This window comes from Marmota flaviventris, chromosome 12, assembly GCF_047511675.1.
Source record: "Marmota flaviventris isolate mMarFla1 chromosome 12, mMarFla1.hap1, whole genome shotgun sequence".
NCBI lineage: Eukaryota > Metazoa > Chordata > Mammalia > Rodentia > Sciuridae > Marmota > Marmota flaviventris.
This window is the reverse complement of record NC_092509.1, coordinates 50,642,841-50,663,281: the sequence shown is the minus strand read 5'-3', so window position 1 is coordinate 50,663,281 and position 20,441 is coordinate 50,642,841. Positions and strand designations below refer to the sequence as shown.

Here is a 20,441-nt window from a genome sequence, read left to right as displayed (position 1 = left end):
ACTGACCTTCTGTGAGTATAACTTCTCAAGTAAGTTGGAGAAAGGAGTCAACACTGTGTCAAATATTTTGAGACAAAGCTCTAGGGCAGCTCATTTACTTTGCTCATTTAAATACAGCTTCACAACAGGTAAGAGCCCTAAAGACTTTTAATTAGACAAGACATGTGTTCTGCTCATTGGTTGTAAACATCATCCTTATGTATTTTTAAATTTTCTAATTTAAAGGGCACCTGAAAATATCATTTCTTAAAAGGAGACAGAGTGGATTTTAATAGTTCTATTTAAGATCATTTAAATGAGTAATAACTTTTCACTACAAGAAACTCTTTTTGCATGCGTTCTTTTATTCATTATCCTTTTGAAACCTCATACCTTAGTTTTACTTTCCCATGACTTACAGAGTCCTGTGAAATTCATCTATTTTCCTTGGAACTAAGCAGTGCCAGGCATTGTTACATTCTTTTCAGGAGATTTAACAGATACTAATAACAAACCATTCAGAAATATGTAGAACATTGACAGATGTCTCTTGAATGGAGCAGAATGACCACAAACAGAATCTGGAATTTTCTATGAGTGCTGTCATGCATTGTTGGGAAGCACTTTCCAATTCTTGCTCAAGTTTATGGGAATCCTTTCTGGCCGGGCTTTTGCAAGACCTGAAGTTTAGCAATTATAGTTTTATTGGGCCTGCTAATAATACTTAGTATATCTAAGTCATATTACTAGTTACTGAAGCAAGAATGTATACAAAATAAAGAAAAAAGGATATTTTTGGAATATTAGAGAATGGGAGGGTGAATTTTGCTCTAAGTTTTTGAAAATATAATGACATTATAATTATTTGTGATGAGGAAATAAGTAACATGCCTTACCAGCATTGCCCAGTCACAACACAAAATGATGGATGTTTAGACAGGAGAAGTATTGGAGAATGCCTAACCTGGAGTTAGACATTGGCAAAGGCATAGTAGGAGAAATATCTTCCAGGCTGACAGCTGTTGATAAGAAGATAACCAAGCAAGAAAGGAAGAAGGAAGAAATTCTGGAGAAAAGAGAGTACCATGTGAATATTCTGCTTCACACATGAATTGAATAATTGCCCATTCCTTAGTTCAATCAAGCCTTAACTATTTCTTGTCTTAATTCCATGCTATACTGATTTCCATACTAAATAATTACATATAAGAAATAGTCAATATTTTTATGTATGTATACACATATGTATATACTCCTTGAATATCTACTATATACCTATCATGTTTCCTTGTTAAGTATAGATAAATGAATTACTGAAAGATATAACTGCAAACAGAATTTCGAACACCTAACATACACCAGAATATGTTTTATATCTGCTACTTCTATGAATCATATTATGCTACATTTATTTGCCTTTCATTATTTCTGATCATCACACATCTAATAATCCCAACAATGTAAGTATTATTGCCTCAATTTAGAGAGAAACAAAATATGTCTGAGCTGGTTTTATGCAAACTCATGTTGCATGTAAGTAGCATTCGTGGTTTTTTTTTAATAAACCATTACCAAGCTACTGTCCACTGATTCCCAAATCTGAGTCCCACCCTGCTTTCACCTACTATCTGAATCACATGCCAGGGTCCACTTAGCCAAGAGGACTATGAATTAAATAAATTTAAGTACATCTTTTCTAAGCAGCAGCAGCCTTCTAGGGACCTACCCTTCATGGGAATGTGCCAGTCACATGAGCTTTTTCTTCAAACATTAGAACAGTAAAAAAGTGAAGAAACCCTGCTTATCCATAACCACATGTTACTCAAATACACCCTCTGCTGTCTACTGATATGTGTTTTGTTCATTCCCTTTTCAGGCAGAGCTCTAGCATAAAGCACATGCTAAAGAAATATATAAATAGCATGAATTTTATCATTATGTGCCTAAAAATATACCTGGCATTTGTCAGTGGCCTTTACATAAATTTATATAATTTAATCCAATGGAACTTCACGGAGATGGGCATTGTTATTCCATTTTATTGAGGAGGAAAGCAAGACTTCACTTAAAGACATTAAAAAGTCTCCTTAGATTCCAGCTACCTTTAAATTTAAAATGTAGGATTTTAAATGAGCCTGTTGCATTCTACTAAGCTATTAAAACAATTACAGCAATGATGGGGATAAGAAAGGCAATGATGCTCTTAGGGAGACAGTGAGAAGGAGTGGTTATGAGCCTGACATCTGCTACAGATTTTCCAGAAACAAAACCTCAGCTATACCACTAATGGAGGACAAGCTTAAATAAATTACTTAATCTTCATATGCTCAGTTCCTCTTCTAACGTGGGGGAAATAATAGCACCTAGTTTATGGAGTTGTGGGGACTAGTTGAAGATACAGATTGATAAGTATATGGTAAACAGGTACGTAGTACCTGTATCCCGTATCAGTGTACGTACTATTACCAACATCTCTACACTTTCACAGTTTTTTCCTTATTTCCAGGTCCATTTCATTTCAGATGTCACTATATCTCAAAGAGTTTTCTTAGACACCCCACTTTTACAACCGTGTGCTAGCCTTAGCATTGGGGTTTCTTCCTGCTCAGCATTCCAAGACTGTCTGGCCTATACTCTTCCTAAGAGATTCTCATGTGCTTCCTGGGATTCTGGCCTTTAAAGTGGTCTTTTTACACTACTAGTACTTTGAGGATTGAGACTTTCTTTTGATTGATGTCTTCAAAATATGCTGAAGTCAGCTTAAATGAGCATCAATTCCAACACTCATGCAGCCTCAGATTGTACATGGTATTCCTATAGGACTTCACAGTCTTGATCCTTCCTTTCTGAAAGTAATAATGGCTGTTTCATATTTAAGGCTTTGTCCACATTGGATTATCTCTGTAACAAAACAAGAGGGGAATGAAAACTGAAAAATCAATAGTCTGAGTAGTATTTGATACTCTTAATTGTAATTCAAGTGACTTTTTACTGATTTCTGACCTTTCATTAATGCCCATGTTAAAATTTAGTAGAGAGGAAGGTACTGCGTATCACTTTGTGCTTCTCCTGACTCTGCAGCCTAAATTTCCTCCACTTCTGTAGTTGGATTCTCCATTTCATGCTCACATATATCAGTAGAATGATATTGTGCCTGTTGGGGATAATAAGCCTCACAGTTCCTTTATCACATATTTTTTTTTCCATTTACAAATTATTGCAATATGAACTTTAATCTTTTCAAGATTATTTCTAGATCTAACTGAAATAACCTAGATAAACTTTTTAAAAATTAAACCCATAATTCATCATGACACCTTCTTATTATGCTTTGCTATTTGCTTTTTTCAGCCATAACATACTTCAGTGTTCCTTCAGCATAAATGTTCTCTATATAAACATACATTCAGAAGTAAACCAGTATGTATTTTTCTGGCTTCTAAATTGCTCTGATGCCTCTGCAAATTTAAGTCTTTCAAACAATCGCATAGAAAAGCTTGTTGCACTGTCACTCTGTAACTCATATATTAAAATTAGTTAATTGCCTGATATTTCCTGCTGGAGCATTTTCTCTTTTTATGTCCAGGCCTCTTTTAATTCCAGGAAAGCTTTGTGGTAATTTCCCTACCAAGTAGAGCAGGAATGCCTCTCCTGAAATGGACTAAAGATCCAAAGAATACAGAATAATATACTACTTTAAACACAACCCCCCATTAGAAGCTCTGTAAGCACACCTTCCCTTCTAGTTTTTCTTCCTTTCTTTTTTTATATTTATTTTTTTAGTTTTTTTTAGGTGGACACAATATCTTTATTTTTTATTTTTATGTGGTGCTGAGGATCGAACCCAGTGCCTCACGCATGCCAGGTGAGCGTGCTACCACTTGAGCCACATCCCCAACCAGAAATCAAGTTCTTTTTTTTTGGTGGGGGGGCGGTGCTGGGGATTGAACCCAGGGCCTTGTGCATGTGAAGCAAGCACTCTACCAACTGAGCTATATCCCCAGCCCAGTTCCTCTTCCTTTCTAATAAAAGCTTCTCTAAAAGTGCTACATTGCTTCAATAATGTTAGAGCTCAGATTTGGTTCTAATCACAATCAATTAAGAGGTTTTCCGTATTTCTTTTCAAAGAAAATTTTTACCTTTGCATATAACTTATGGGGAAAAGCCAATATAGGTCTAATATTGCAAGCCCTCAGAAAGTGAATTTTCTATTAGCAATCACGATGAGGTTTATGATGAGTAAATATTACAAGAATTTTTCAGATTATAAACCATTGAAGTAAAAGCTCAGTGTCACATTTTGCATAGATTCTGGCTAGCAGTGGAGGACCTGAAGAAAAGGCCTATTCGAGAAGTGCCCTCGAGAGTTCAGGAAATATGGCAAGAATTTCTGGCTCCAGGAGCCCCCAGTGCCATCAATCTGGATTCCAAGAGTTATGACAAAACCACACAGAACGTGAAGGAACCTGGACGATACACATTCGAAGATGCTCAGGTTGGTATACAACAGGCCTCATGTCACAGAAGCTCTCCTGGACATGGACAGTGGTAAAACTTTCATTTTATTTTCATTCTTGTTGGCAGTTATTTTAAATATTTTCAATTTAGGTGGTTATATGCAAAATAACTGTCACTGATCTAGAAAAGAACAAATGTATTTTTAAAGTAACTATTTTTTTTAAATCCTGGGAATTTTTTTTTTTAAATTTGAATAGGTTTTTATAAGAAAATTTCATGAAGAAACATACTTGAAGTATTTGAAAAGTTTTACTTTATTTTCTTCCTTATTTGGTACCCAGTATTTCAGCAAACATTAATGGTGACCCCCACCTTGGTACCATACGTTTTTGTGTCTTCAATATGGAGATTTTGAGATTCTCACATGCCTAGATTATTCAGTATTTATGAATGGTCATTTCAAAATTTGCTTAACCTTCTGTCAAACAAATTTTGTCTTTGTTGAAAAAAATTAAATAAGAGATCAGGCATTTGTTAATTTTCCGTCTACAAAAAAGGAAATTGATTTTAACTTCTAAGATAAATTTTTGGTGTTATCTTCTCTGAACCTTAATTAGAATTTCTACTTCCTCCAGAAAAGTATTGGTGCTTAGAAAGAAAACTGAAAAATAAGAACATGTATGCTTTGTAACTTCTTCTTTTGGGGGAGGGGGGCACTAATGGCATTGAACCTAGGGCTTTGCACATTCTGAATAAGTGCTTTACCATTGAGTCACACTCATGGCCCCTACTTCTTTTAAAATGAATATTAGCTCTGAAAATTTTCTTGTGTTTAATATTACTAACATAATGAACTGATAGTAAGATACACAAATGTTCTTCCTTATTTCTATTCTTGGTAGAAAATAACTTTCTTCTTGGCTCTAGTTTAAAGAAATGAACCAATGTGTAGTAAAATAACACAAATTTTAACAACTAACTGAACACCCCCATCCCACATGTCTCAGCCATGGTCTCCTCTGTAAAAATAATTACATTTCACAGAGACACATGACAGAGAGCAGAATGAAAATTCTGGTCCTAATGATCACTTCCCTTGTGATTTATCTTTCTTTAGGTTCAAGATAAAATGTGGACATTTGTCTATAAAATGTGTAAAATGTTTGGAATGCCCTTCCTGAAGTCTTTTTTTTTTCTTCTTGAAGTCTTAAACAGAACATTTCTTTGTTATCTGTGTCATTGAAAAATATTCTTCCTTAATAGAATCCCCAATAAAATGAAAAGGAATATTCATCTATAGGAAACATTACTACCAGATCTTAAGAGTCTACTTTTTTTCCCAACTAAGCTCAGATATTTAACTCGTGTGTGTGTGTGTGTGTGTGTGTGTGTGTGTGTATAGCCAAATGTGTGTTATCCTGTTGTTGAGATGTAATACTAGAAGTTTCTGCTATTATGCGAGAAGACATGTGATGTAATGGTTAACAATGAAGACTCTGGAGCTAAATTGCCTGGGTCCTGATCTGAACTCTGCTGGGTGACATCTTAGAAATATTGCACATCTCCACACTTCAGTTTCTTCATGTCTTATATGGACATAATATTGGTCACCAACCTCTTTCAGGCTTTTTGAGGATTAAATTAACTAACATAGGTCTGTGCTTGCTAGAAGATTCCCTGGCCTATGCTTATGTGTATTTGAGCATTTGTTGTGCATACCCCAAACTCTGCTAAGCATTTATCATTCCTTTAATCCTCATAACAAGACTATCTTATAAATTAGAGAATTAAGAATTGGAGAAATGAATAAATTGATCTTAAATTGAAGTTGTTTATAAGTGATTGATCTTAAGAAAGGCAGGATCTGAATCCCCAAATGCTTAACTTCAAAACCAGGAATTATTCTACTTTTAAATAAATTCCAATACACTTCCAAATTTACCATGTTCTGAAAGCTTGACCTTGGCTAGATCTTGAGGTTTAATCATGACAGTCATTTAGTGATTTCTGAATAACTTCAAATTATTACTGGTGTGTTAAATGAAGACCAAACGAGTCATTTTTTAAAATATGTATTTTCTTCAAAGAAAAGATTCAGACATCCAGGTGACTCTCAAATAGCTTATATATTTGACTGATATTTCTCTAGACTGGGAAGACTAAGGAGCATTTAATCTTTCTTGAATTACAACAGACCAGAGCAGAATCATCCAGGAATAGATCAAGTATGAATCAGATGAATACAATTTTTCTTTGTTTGACTTCTTTTTCTTCCAGCATTCATCACTAAAATAGAATGGGTACTGGGAGTGTAGCTTGGTGGTAGAGCACTTGCCTAGCATTTGAAAGGCCCTGCATTTGCTGCCTAGAACTGGAAAAAGAAAACCAAAATCGAACATTGCAGTTTTATTGCAGATGAGTGATCTGATATTTACCTAATCTTCCTATGCATGGGTGAGAAAAAAAGAGAATGAATTTGGAGACTTAGCAATTAGTATCACCAAAAAAAATTTTTTTTGGACTTGAGCTCTGACCCAAAGTAGGTATGGATGACAACTTTCCATGTAATTTGTACCAAGGAAATGATTCATCTGGACTGTCTGTATCCTCCCAGTAAATGTGGAGGCCAAAGGTATCTAGGATGATTACTCAGTCTTGACTTCACAACATCTGCTTCTGGCCTGGAGTAATTTTAAAAGATAGCAGACTTATTTATATTCTCAAATGTGCTAGGTATAAATCAACAATGTGATTCGAAGTTATTTCATTACTTCCCATTAACCATTAACCAGATTCCATCTTTAAAAAAGCATGACTTGGATATGATTTTCCTCCTCAGTAGCTCCCAAACCAATTAAAACATGTATCCATGAATCAAATAATGAATCGGAAGATATAAATGTCCTGTAAACATAGGTATTTTCATTAGCATTGTCATTACTATGATTAGCTGCCACTAAATTTGTTCTTTAACCACATTTTATGTTCTTATCGTAATATTTCACTTTTCTTGAAAAATAATAAAAAAGCACCTCAACCATTTTTTTCTTTTTAGGAGCATATTTACAAACTGATGAAAAGTGATTCATATCCACGTTTTATAAGATCCAGTGCCTATCAGGAACTTCTACAGGCAAAGAAAAAGGTATTGGTTCTTTCTTGAGCTAGTTCTCAGTTATAATTATTTGGACTAATTGCCTCTGCTTGGCCCAGGGTATCAAACTAATGGTAAGTGAACATACTTCAAGACCCTCCCCTAATCCTTTCATTTTATAAGGGCCATTTAAGTTGTTTTTGTTTTTGTTGGTTGGTTGCTTATTGTATTATTTTTTGTTTGTTTCTGCAGATGTTCTTGCTTTATAAAATATATGAGAAACTGTTTTCATGTTTCATGTTAATCTTCTACATGCCTAGTTTAAGGAAATCAAATATTATAATAAATAAAGGAACAGGGTCAAAAATTTGAAAAGGGCTTTATTTGGAAAGCTTGAATGCATGTTCACAACTAAAAATAGACCTATTTTTTTCAATGATAGCTGCCAAAATGTAGTTATGTTTTCATTGTCTCTTGGCATTTATTCCAAATTACTAAGTATCCCTGTGATAAATTTTACACATTTTAAGATGGTAGCCAAGCACATATGGAGAGAGACCTCATTATTCAATTAATGCTTCTAATCAAAGTCTTACTGTTCATAAGTCCTAATGTGATCAATATAAAAGAGTATACAACATAAACATAAACATTATTCATTGCTTTTTAATGTTAAAATAATCCATAACTTATTGAACTTCTGAGATTAAATTATACTTTTGTGTAATTCATGCATTTAGTCTAATGAGATTTTTTTAAAGTGCATTGTTTTGCATCTGGAAATAGATATTCTGTGTGCCCTGTCCAAATACAGCAGACATTAACCACATGGAGTTGTTTAAATTTTAATTTTAATTAAATAAATTCCATAAAATTCTAGCCAAATATCAAGTGTTCAATAACCAAAGCTAAAGGTTTTATCAGGCAGTGTTGAATAAAGTTTTCATCCTTATGGAAAGGTCTATTCTACAGCAATGCTTTACAGATTTAATAATGTTATCTACAAAAATTTAGCCTTGACAGAAAATTATGAGAAAATTCCAAATATATAACATGAAATTTTTGAATACTTAAGCTTTGCAAATGTCTGCATAAAAGCTTCACATATTTGCTTAATTTGATTTTACTTGGAATCATACCATTTTGTTTGCATAAGAGCTTTTGGTGTTTAAAATAAAAGCACTAATGAAAACAGTGCCCAGATCCTGTGGCCAAAGGCCTCCTTTGGCAACTCTCCTACCTTCGGGGGCCTGTGATTCAGAATATGGACTTAACATTGCATCATTTCATCATTCTGTCTTTTTCTGCTCTGTTTTTCTTGCTGCTTTTTTTTTTTTAATGTTCCCTTACTTCCCTTCACCCTACCCCAACCCACACATATAAGTCTGGAAACTCAATGGATCGCAGAACATCTTTTGAGAAATTTGCACAGAATGTGGTAAGTTTTATTTTTCGAGGAATTACAAATCATTAAGTCCAATGAAATTTTTGCAGCTTTCCTATTTCTAGAGCCATTACCAACCATGCATTCTAAGATGTAAAAGCAAAAGTATTGCCTTTATTCAAATACAGAAATTCATGCTTATCTTTCTGTCCCAGCCCTTTGTAGAGTAGATAAAGATGTCACGCATGACCTACAATTTGTGTCAGACTAAGATTTGGAAAGAAGTGTGCATTATGATATATAAAATGAAGGAACTAAGAATTTTTTTTTTATATTTTTGTTCCATGTATCCTTTTCCTTATTAAAGATAATGCATGCATTTCTACATTCTTACCTTAGCTCTTCCTTAGGCTTAAAATATTAAGGACAAGAAGTGTTGCTGGGCACAGTGGCTCACACACCTGTAATCCTAATGACTTGGGAGGCTGAAGCAGAAGAAACGCAAACTGGAGAATAGCCTCAGCAACTTAATGAGGCCCTGAGCAACTTAATGAAACCCTGTCTGAAAATAAAAAAGGTGGTTAAGTGTTCCCTGGGTTAAATCCCCAGTAATACCCCCCAACCCCCGCAAAAAGAACAAATGTTCTGTGCTTTCTACCTCTGCGGGGAGAAAAAGATCTTATATGCATTTTAAAGTCAAAGACTTGACACGAATGTTGGTTGGTGACAAGATAACGCCCCACCACAGACCCGCTAGCATGCCTCTCCTGTTATTTATTTTTCATGAAGGTGTTTGCATAAATCATTCAGGAAACCAGTAGCTTTCCCACTAGAGTTTTCTTAGTTCCTTGCGATGTGTTTTGGTGATATATATTTGTTTGTGGGATTCTTTTTTATTTATTTATTTTTGTATTGTGCCAGTGCCTTTGGAACTTTCTGACATTGTATAAGCTCAAACTAAAGCCTTCAACACATTTATTTTTATAGGGCAGAAACATCCCTATTTTCCCATGCCATAAAAACTGTACACCAACACTGAGGGCCAGCACTAACCTGTTATGAAAAGAGGTAGAAAAATCTTGGTTTATACTCAAGTTTGTCTGCACTGTCTGTTGAGTTGTGTGGTTAGCTCCATGCTGCTGTGTGTGTGTGTGTGTTGTGGCTTTTGCTGTGATGGCCAGTTCAGTGGAATTATGTGTGTTGAAATATAAGCAAACTAGATTCAACAAAGATGTGGTTTTTGTTTCCCATTTCCTTCAAGGATCTTTGTGGTGGGGAATGTCAGTTTATTTTACTTTTGAATTATCATTGTGACTGTACACAGAGTATTTGAAAAGCTTTAAACAGTAATATATATATATATATATATATATATATATATACACACACACACTGGACATTTGATGTGACTGCATGAATTAAAGGGATGGAGAATTTGAGATTCCAGGAATTGATCATACTATTAACTTAATAAAGTTTTGACTGGCTTTATTGGAATCTCTGTCCCTTAATATAGAATTTTCTTAAATATGCCTTATAAGTCACCATGCAGATAAAGAAAATATCAAAAAAAAAAAATTCCCCTATGATTTTTCTGAGAAAAGTAGCTACAACATATTGCAAGGTACTCTGTGTATTGTTTAAGAATTATTTCAAATTACTCTTTTCCTAATGTGATGTTGAGAGAATACTGTTCATGAAATTGGAATGGAGGTTTCTGTGATATATTTAAAAATTAGTAACACAACTTGGGAAAGATGGAAACAGGAAATAAGAGGCTTGTCTTCAACTTCAACCCAATTTCAGCCCATTTCCCAACTCTTAAAATAGTACCACATTGTCACATACTGCAAACCTTAAGAAAGAACCTACAAGAAATAAGACGAAATCAGGGTTAATCAACCACACCTTAAACCAAAATTCATACAAGTGCCAACTGTATTACAAACATGGTGCTATATGTTGGGAACATGTGGAAGGAATAGACCTTGATTGCAGAGACACCTAATAGAACAACAAAATACTATGATATACAAGGAAAAGATAAACTCCATTTGTTTTTTGGGTGGGAAGAGAGGGGTCTTATGTAATCTGAGAATTCCCAGAGGAAGTAGCATTTAACTGGATGAATAGGACTTCACTAGGCCAAAAAGAGACAAAACTCTATTTAAAAGAAGTTGGAGAAAGGCTAAAATGCAAAAGAAAAGGAAGTTGATTAACATTCTCACACATACACACACACACACACACACACACACACCCCTATGCATACAACATTCAAATGCAACATACAACATAGAAATAACATTCAGAAAACCTTCATTTTTTTTTCATCCAGGAAAATAAAAAGTGACATTTTTCACTGAATATTGTGTTTTCATATAGTTCTGAAGAAGTGGAGTTAAGAACATCAGAGAAGCTCTCTGAATTTCCCTGTTAGAGTGTTCTTCCCCTATTATTGTGACTCTTAGGGTCTGCAGTGGTCACAGGATCCCTACGCATCTCTGTACTAGGTTCAATAGGACCCCTTTGCAGGATCAATAAAATAATTCAAAGACAACAAAAGAATGGATGTTTTATTATAAGGAGATAGACACGAGATAGAGTTTACATTAAAATACCTCCATGTGAGGATCACCGTGGTAGACACAGGGAGGCTACACAACAAGGACAGTATCCAAATCGGAAATGGAATAGGGAAAATATGGGCAAACAACATGTGCAAGTATGTATGGAAGGAATTGTGGGAAAATGTGATAACAACACACATTCATGGGTACATGCATTAGGTTGTGCTGCAGGACTCTGTATTATTTAAACTAATTTAACTGAATCCACATGCTAACCCTGCAAGACAAGTATCATTACGCTCATTATTTTATCCACTGCATAGGCAAAAAAACAAAACAAAACTGAAAGTTTAGGTGAGGTACAAAATTTGCCCAAAAGAAGCCCACACTGACCCAAAATTTATCTTGTTCCTAAATTCTTTCTCATTCTGCTCATCCATCCTGCTGCTCCTTGATGTTCTTCCAACCACTATAAGATAAATAAATCCTGTCACCCAGTGATAACCTCCTCTGAAGCTTGATTCCATTTCAAGTTCATGCCTTTTTTTAGGAAGCTTATTTATATGTTTCAGTATAAGCATTTCTATACCCTGGGAAAATTAAAATGTTATTATTGTTACAACCTGGGTCATAAAAATGACATCCAGAGTTAAAGATTTTTTTATTCAAATTTTTTCCAACACACTAGTGTTACCCAAATTAATAAACTCCTACTGGCATATTAGAGGATAATTATAGCAAACAGCCAAGAGCTACATGGCATTTTGGATAGTCCAAGGACTTCCATCCCTCCTTGTTTCTTTTGTTGAGTTGTTGTTTACATACGCAGCAATCCTGGTGAAGCAGGTGTTCCCTCATTTTCACAAATGAACAAATGGGGGAACAGTGAGGTCAGGTCACTCCACCAATATCATTGAGTCTTGAGTGTTATAGACAGGCCTGGAAGCAAATTTTTCATATTTAAATCCATTACTCTTTGTAGATTACTTTTATTCTTTCCATTATGCCCAAAACAGGTGGGATAAGAATAATGCACATTTGTATAAGGCCTTCACCTTGGCTTATTGTCTTGAAAAAATTCTCATTTCCTGTGACTTACTATCTTATTTCTCTATTTTCTTTGCCATTGAAGAACGTCTGTCTTTCAAAGGTTACTCTGTCCTTTATTCACATTAGGTTGACCTCATTCTCTTATGACAAAGTGCATGTTCTTTACTAATCATAAAACCTGTTTTCTTCCTCCTTCAACATCATCATATCCAACACCGTTTCTTCCATCACCAAACCATCATAACATCTGTTTGTCACATAAACCTTATAGAGAAACAGCAAATAACGGGGATGCAGGGAAGGATTTATCAGCCATGTCTTCTATCAAGTGCCAACTGTATGACTCACCTCCTCTCTTTAGTTTGTGTGAGGAGGAAATTAAGTCAGCTTGGTTTTTGGCTAGAAAACTAGGAGAGTAGAGACGAATGCTAGGGAAACTTCACGTTAAACTTGCAAGAATTCACTGATCCAACCTCTTTTGGGGAACAGTTTTCATAGAAGGCAATCATCTACAGAGCCTTTGAAAGAATCAAACCAAAGCTCTGATGGCCTTGTCTGTTTCCCCTTTATATTTATATCTGCTAAACTGAAGTGCTCTGAGCTTTTTAGTTGTGTTCTGGAGACTTCAATGAATCACCAGAAATGGTGGAGAACTCTGCAAGAGAACCTTAACAGAAAGAGTAGGTTGACTCCAAAATGACTGTTGGGCATATAGGCCCATTAGTGTAGATACAAAACTATGTTGTAAAATCAAATCCGTACTTACCTCTATGACCCAATAAGCTAAATATTATAGAAATAAATGTAAATATAAATCTCATAACCTATTTGAAGTATTAAAAAGACACAAAACTTTTTTTTTATTTCAAGGGGGTTAAAACAAATTAAATTATTTAAGTCCATTGTGGAGTCATGGATAAAGATATAGGCTTATTAGGCAGGTTTTTTTTTATGAGTGGTAAACTGTGATAAAATTAACCTGGGCCTGGGAGTTTAAGGAGTTTTATTTAAATTTGAATCTAGTTTCACATCTTCTTCTGATGTGACTTTTTAGAAATCATTTAAACTGCTGAAACTCTATTTTTCCATCTATAATCTCACTACTCATTTATGGTTCCAATTTGCACTTAAATATTTAAGAAACAGGGTTATTTATAAGTATTCTTTATTATTTGAAGTGCATTGTAAATATTTTCCAGATAATGTCATGATTTTACTTTTTAACCACAGAAAATTTCTTTGAATGAATAGTCTTGTATATTTTTCTAATCCCCTATTGATGGACATGTAGTTTTTCCCTTATTTATTTATTCATTGCTATTGTAGATCTAAGTATAATAAACATTTTTCAACTTAAATATTGATTTTCTAATAACAATATAGTCAAAAAATTCAATTATTTGGTTAAGTGTAATGCAGATTTATAAGGGAAGAGATATCTGTTTTTCATCTCCCGCTCATCTTTACTTTTATGGAGACTAAAGAGTATACATCAGAGGAGAAAAGTGGAAAATACACTTTGCATTACTGATTTCCAAAACTACTTGTGATACACATTCATGGAACACTTCCCCTGCCAAGTGATTCTTGATCTGTGAAGAATTGTAGTCACTTTTTTTTTTTTTTTTGGCAGGGGGAGCTTATATTATTTTTAAAACACTGTCAAAGACTAACGATTGTTTCTAGTTTCTGGTCAAATTATTTTTAACTTGCTTTTTATTAAATCTAGCATAAAACTTCCTTAATGACCACCAAGATTATAAACTAGGAGGCACCTTTTTCATCTAATATAACCAACCCCCATGAATAATACAGATGCCAAATTTAGCTCAGTGATAGAGCTTTTGCTTAACATGTGTGAGGCCCTGTATTTTATTCTCAGCTGGAAAAAAATTGTTTTTAAAGACAACCTGTATATTCTTATTTTCATTTCCCATGATATCAGTTTCTACCAAAATGAAGTAGAGACAAACCTTAGAGTGTTTGAAAAGGTCATTTCTTATATTGTATATATACTAATGAAGTTTCAGCACGGCAAGCCCTCCAGGGGGCTAGTCAGATTCTTGATCTACATAAACACCCATCATAATGAGCTTGTCTGCTTCATGTAAACATCCATCATAGTACACAAACATATTGGGAACCCTGAGAGGGAAAGTTTTGATTTCCCCTCTATGCCCCTGTGAATTTACCTTAAGAATGATTTTGTACATATTCTTTTCCAGTGAATTGCTGTGGATTTTAATGCTTGGGATTATAGTTATGTTAAAATATACACAAGCTACATCAAAAAATTCCTACAGCACCTTAAGTAAAAATAATTTATAAATCAGTCATTGGATTTGCCCTCCAGATATTACCAGCAATACTGAAAGTGAGTCTACTGAGGGATGAAGTATTTTTTCCTCTTTCTTCTTGTATAGACTTGAAACCCATTGCATCTATCATTTTGTTGTTGACAGATATGGCTATCCATCTTATTTTATTGAAACTGGTTGTGGTGATAACTTGACTGAGAAAACAATTTTAGTTTCCTTGCAGCATGATGTAAATTGATTGGTGTGAAATGTATCAGACCAGGTAGCCTAATTTAGTTCAGATGATATATTTTCCCCAATAGCATCATTAGTTTTTAAATTGTCACTTACATTTTATAAACTGTGAATCGTATAGTGGTTTTTGGTCATGGAGACCCAGTGCGTCCCTGAGGGTTCCTAAGGAATGCCAGTGGTATATCAGGCAGACAGCCCCTAGTGGGGAAGGTCACCTTTGATGCTACATATGCCAGAGGCAGAAGCTTAAATAGCATTTCCCAAAGTATTCTTTAATGAATATGAAGCCCCGAGTTTATGGTAGTAGCCATGAGACCTCGGTGACAGACCATCCTGATTATTTATATATAGCACAGTGGCCAATGTATTCAGGCACTAGTGGATTCTTTAATCAAACAGAAAACAGGCTGAGCACTGTGGTGCATGCCTGTGATCACAGAGACTTGGGACGCTCAGGCAGGAGAATGGCAAATTCAAAGCCAGCCTGAGCATCTTAGTAAGACCCTATCTCAAAATAAAAAATAAAAAGAGCTGGGAATGTAGGTCAGTGGTAGAGAGTGCCGGGTTCGATCCCTAGCACCAACAAAAAATGAATAAATAAAGCATAGCACAGAGAAAAAAATATATATATAGACAAGACATAGTCCTGCTCTTAGGAAGCATATGCTCATAAGAGGACAAACGTGAACTTAGGATATTACTTTGGGGATGCTACTAGCTAGTACACCTAAGTTGGTTTTGTATTGTTACGAAAGTTAGCTGTCCAAGAAATAGAACTAGCTTCCCAGTAGCTTCTAAATCATGATGATTTATCTTAAAGAAACCCAGATTAGTTAGAGATAAGCAGAGATAAGGCCTGAGCAAGAGATCTGCCCACAAACTAGGCAGGAAGCTAACCCTATAGGAAAGAGATAACATAAAAGTGATACCAGAAAGGTCTGAGAACCCAACAATTGACACAGGAGTTCTGTGGAGATTTTAAGTCTGAAGAGCAGAGCACAGAAGAAGGTAATCAAGGATACAGGCCGAGTTCTGCATTTACACATGGACCATCTTCATATGTGTAGTAGATGAGAACGGAAGGCAGGGATAGGAGGACAAGTTTTCAGGATCAACAGCTGCTGCTAGAGAATACATATTAGATGATAAGGACAAAAATCTGGGTGGTGAAATAGGAAGAGGTGAAAGAGGAAGACTTGGAGCACCCAGAAAATTACTAGAACATTATTAAGTCAGGTTTATTGGAAGAAAACAGGAAAATAAACTTAAAACTGTCTCAGAGATCTTAGGAGTTATATTATACAACAGTTAGCACAATATTTTGCATTATCCCTTTGATTTGATTTTATTTTCATTGAATTATTACTCAAATATAATCTTAACCCCATATTAATATATTAATGTACAAAATTATAACTGCATAAAGTAAAAAGATAAGGGGGTATTTTGTATGCTTATTTGATAGCATAAGCACTACAACTTTGGCAAAGTACTTTGCATATAGTAAACTCTCAATATAAATCTCAACTTGGTAAATTAAATGTCACTGAACACAATTGAAACAAGTCAGAATTTTATCAATGGTCTAAGAGCAATCCATTCACAAATTCTTTTTATAAACTTGTTTTATGTAGCCAGAAAAAATATCAATGGAACTTAAGTAGATAAAAAATGGGCTTATTAGGATGTCAAATTTAATTCCCATTAAAAGTAAAATCATATAGTAATTATTTCTAATTATGACTCACTTACTAGGCAGCTCTATATCAACACCAGGCCATCTATTTCTCATTTTCTCTTTCTCATTCTAAAGTCACATGTAATATCTTATATGTTCATCATCACTCCTTTTTGAAACATTTTTCAGAAAAGAAAGTCAATTTTAAACTGATGACAAGATGTGGATGCCATTTTCACTGTTCCATAATCTGTGCTAGTACTCAAAGCAGGTAACATTAAAACAGCCAATTGACAATAGCTAGGAAAAAAGTCATCTTTCTCTAAATAACATAGTCTATAAGCATGGGTATATTATATGTGTATCTACAGATACCCTGCTACCTTTTATACGCCATTGGAAGATACTATACAGTGAACTCAGATTAAGCCAAATTCCATGTACCCTGCACTGTGCTTTGTATTTTGATGGCTGTTATTATTTTTCAGGATCAGGACTTAAGAGTAATAAGAGAAAACACTGAACAATCCCAATGTAATAATTATACTTAATTTTTGACCAGCAGAGACCAATATTAAAGTAGAGTATGACAGTTATCAGATTTTTAAAACACAGTCTCTAAACTGCTATATATTTTTGGAGAAAAAAAATGTTCAACTGTTACTTGTTTTACCTCTTCAAGTTATGCAGATTTTTCTTTGCTCCCTGACGCCAACTCCTGCCCCTATAATAGGGATTGAACACCTGGCCTTGCACCTGCTAAGCAAGCACTCTGCCACCAAGCTACATCCTCAGCATTTCGCTTTGTTAATAAAGATCTTTTTATTCCAGTCTATTCTATCAACAATTTAAAAATTACCTAGTAAACATGGCTCAGTTACTATAAGGGCAAATAACAATCACCCATTATCAAGAGTGTTCACTTGAAATATACATATTAATATCTAGCAAGAGCATGTTATAAACTCCAGAAGGAAAAGATTATTGGGAATTCTTTCACTTTTCTAATTTTAAAACTCAAACGTACTTTTGAGGAGATATTAACAATACTAGTATTTTTGGAGTTTCAGAATTGAAAAGGAACTTAGAAGCTCTATTCCCCCAGGCTCAATTGCATTAATCTTTTCTGTAGGCTCAATGCCAAGAGGGCATCCAACATCTGCTGGCTCCTAACTTCCAGAGATATGACACCCGTAGACAGCAGAGAAATCCATTCTTTTAGAAATGCCTTCTTTATTTTCAGCAGTCTACTTTTCTGTAACTTCCAAGTATTGATCTTAATCCCACCTCCTGGAGCCATGCAGAATCAGGCACACCATTCCTTGAGATGACAGCTGGCAAACTATTTGAAAGTGTGATTTTCATTAGTTCCCACCAAGTTTTCTTTGTTTCTTTTTGTTAAAATCTCTAGTTCACTGTTTTTTAAAGTGTGTTTCAACTATCTATACCTCTAAATCATCAGGGGTTTGGAAAATGCAGATTCTGTATCCTCATAACGAATAAACTGAATTAGAATCATTCTCTTTCTTTCATTCTCTCTCCCTCTCCCCCTGCCTCCCTCCACCCCTGCATTGGTTATAAGCATCTCAGAAGAATATGTGTTTAAGGGACATGACCTACATAGAAGTATTCCACTCTGCTCTCTCCTGGACCCCACCTATCAGAAAGTCCAATGAAGTCATTTTCTGGTGGAATCCAAATATCTCATTTTTAATCAACTCTCAGTGATGTTGATGTTGCTAGTTTTAAGACCACACTTTGATAGCTCTCTCAATGTCACAACTGAAAGACTGTGCTAGTTATGGCCACACAATCCTGCAACTTCTAGTTGAATCGTATGGTGCTAAGAGTCAGCTGTGGCTGAGGATGTAGCTTAGTAGTATAGCACTTGCCTGTCATATGTAAGGTCCTGAGTTTGATCCCAGCACCACTACAGAGAAAGGAAGGAAGGAAGGAAGGAAGGGAGGGAGGGAGGGACAGTTAATTGTGTTTTTTCCTATAACATAACTGTTTATAATTGAATTTATGTATTTATTTTTAGTTTATTAAAAAATATATAAGCTGTTGAAATATGGGTATAAGAAGAAAAAATATCTGAAAACTAAGCTGAACACTTAAAAAGACTTGATTGATTGTCTTAAAAATTGAAGTTAAATCTGAGTCTTACATTGACTGGGAAAGTGAATTTCTAATATTTTCTCATTCATTAATTTCCTTTTCTCTCACCATCTTCTTTACTTACTTCCTACATTTGTTCTAGTTCATCAGTAGTCCTCCTAAGTAATAACTGAGCATAATGCCCTAGATGTAACTCAACCAATATGAAATAAGAATATCATCTCCCTATGTGTCCTATACTTTTTATAATCTAGCCTGAAAATTGCCTCAGCTTCTCCACCTTAGCCTCAAACTTTAGCAAAATGTGGAGTTATTTGGAGCTTAAATGAAGACATTATTTTAAATCACTAACACTTGTTTCTGATGTGTTGCTGATTTCCCCAATCTTGTGGTTTACTTCTAGTTAGTTTTTTGGGTTTTTTTTTTTTTTTTTTTTTTTTTTGGTGGTTGTTGTTTATTCATTTTAGTATAAATTTGGTTCTTCACCTTTCTTTCCACTAAATTTTATCTTGTGATTAAGTTTCATAACTCCTTTTTGTACCTTTACATAAATATTTGGAGTATCTCTTTGCTACCCAGCCTTTTAACAAAGATAATGAAATTTTCATCATGTATATCTTTGATCAGAATTCCATCAGTTTAATTGTTCAGATTACTGATTAAAATGCCATAAAGTACAAGAGGAGGACAGAAGTCCACTGCTGTAATAATGAGTGCACTTTGAAGATAGTTGTTTTGTTATGAACTGCATCTTTCTCTGTCCTCAAACCTAGTAAACCCTTTTTTCTTTAAATGTAAATGTGCATGTTCATGACAGATAAAGATCTAATACAGTTTAAAGTAGAAAAAAAATTTTGCAAATAAATAATCACAAGAGCAAAATACCACTAGAAAGATTATCAAAGGACTTAGGCAATTTTAACAGTAGACCCACAAATAGTAAGTACATGAGAAAACAAAAAGAAAGCCTATTATTATTAATAGACAAGTTTCACTCAGAAACTAACATTAAAAATATTCCTGCAACTAGGTTAATTTTCTTTGAAACTAAAAATTAGCATTAAAAAGGAGAAAAGAAAATAGGTGATCTCACACCCTGTTCCTGGAAGTATGAATTGCTGTCACATTTCTGGAATAGAATTTGACAGAATATGCTAAAAGTCTCAAAAATCTCTCTCTTCAAGTCAATAATACAACTTCTTGTAATTTAATCCTAAGAAAACCCAGATGCTCCCCAACATACAAGAATGTTCATTGCATCACAGAATTACCAAATATAGAACACACTCTGAATGTGCAATAATTGTGAATTTCTTAAATACATCAAGGCATAACTACTAGTGGAATACTATATAGATATTAAACATCAAATTTCAGAGCAGTGGCTTTCATTTTTTTTAATGCCACCCATATTTGATTCACTTGACCAATATATTTGTGTTTGTATGTGCACTTGTATTATATAAAACATATACATATATATGTATAAAATCATGTATATATGTATATATAGCACTTATGTATGTTTATATGTGTCTAGAACTAAAAGAAACTTTCA

At 34.4% G+C, this 20,441-nt stretch overlaps 1 protein-coding gene across 1 annotated transcript in view; it reads left to right on the top strand.

Moving 5' to 3' along the window:
- Positions 1-9,977, top strand: part of Rgs7 (regulator of G protein signaling 7) — a 451,424-nt gene extending 441,447 nt beyond the window's left edge. The window contains exons 15-18 of the mRNA XM_027928559.2: positions 4,288-4,474; positions 7,493-7,582; positions 8,916-8,969; positions 9,903-9,977. Of these exons, the coding sequence (XP_027784360.2) occupies positions 4,288-4,474; positions 7,493-7,582; positions 8,916-8,969; positions 9,903-9,977 (406 nt within the window). The remainder of the gene's footprint in view (positions 1-4,287; positions 4,475-7,492; positions 7,583-8,915; positions 8,970-9,902) is intronic.
- Positions 9,978-20,441: the final 10,464 nt, after the last annotated feature.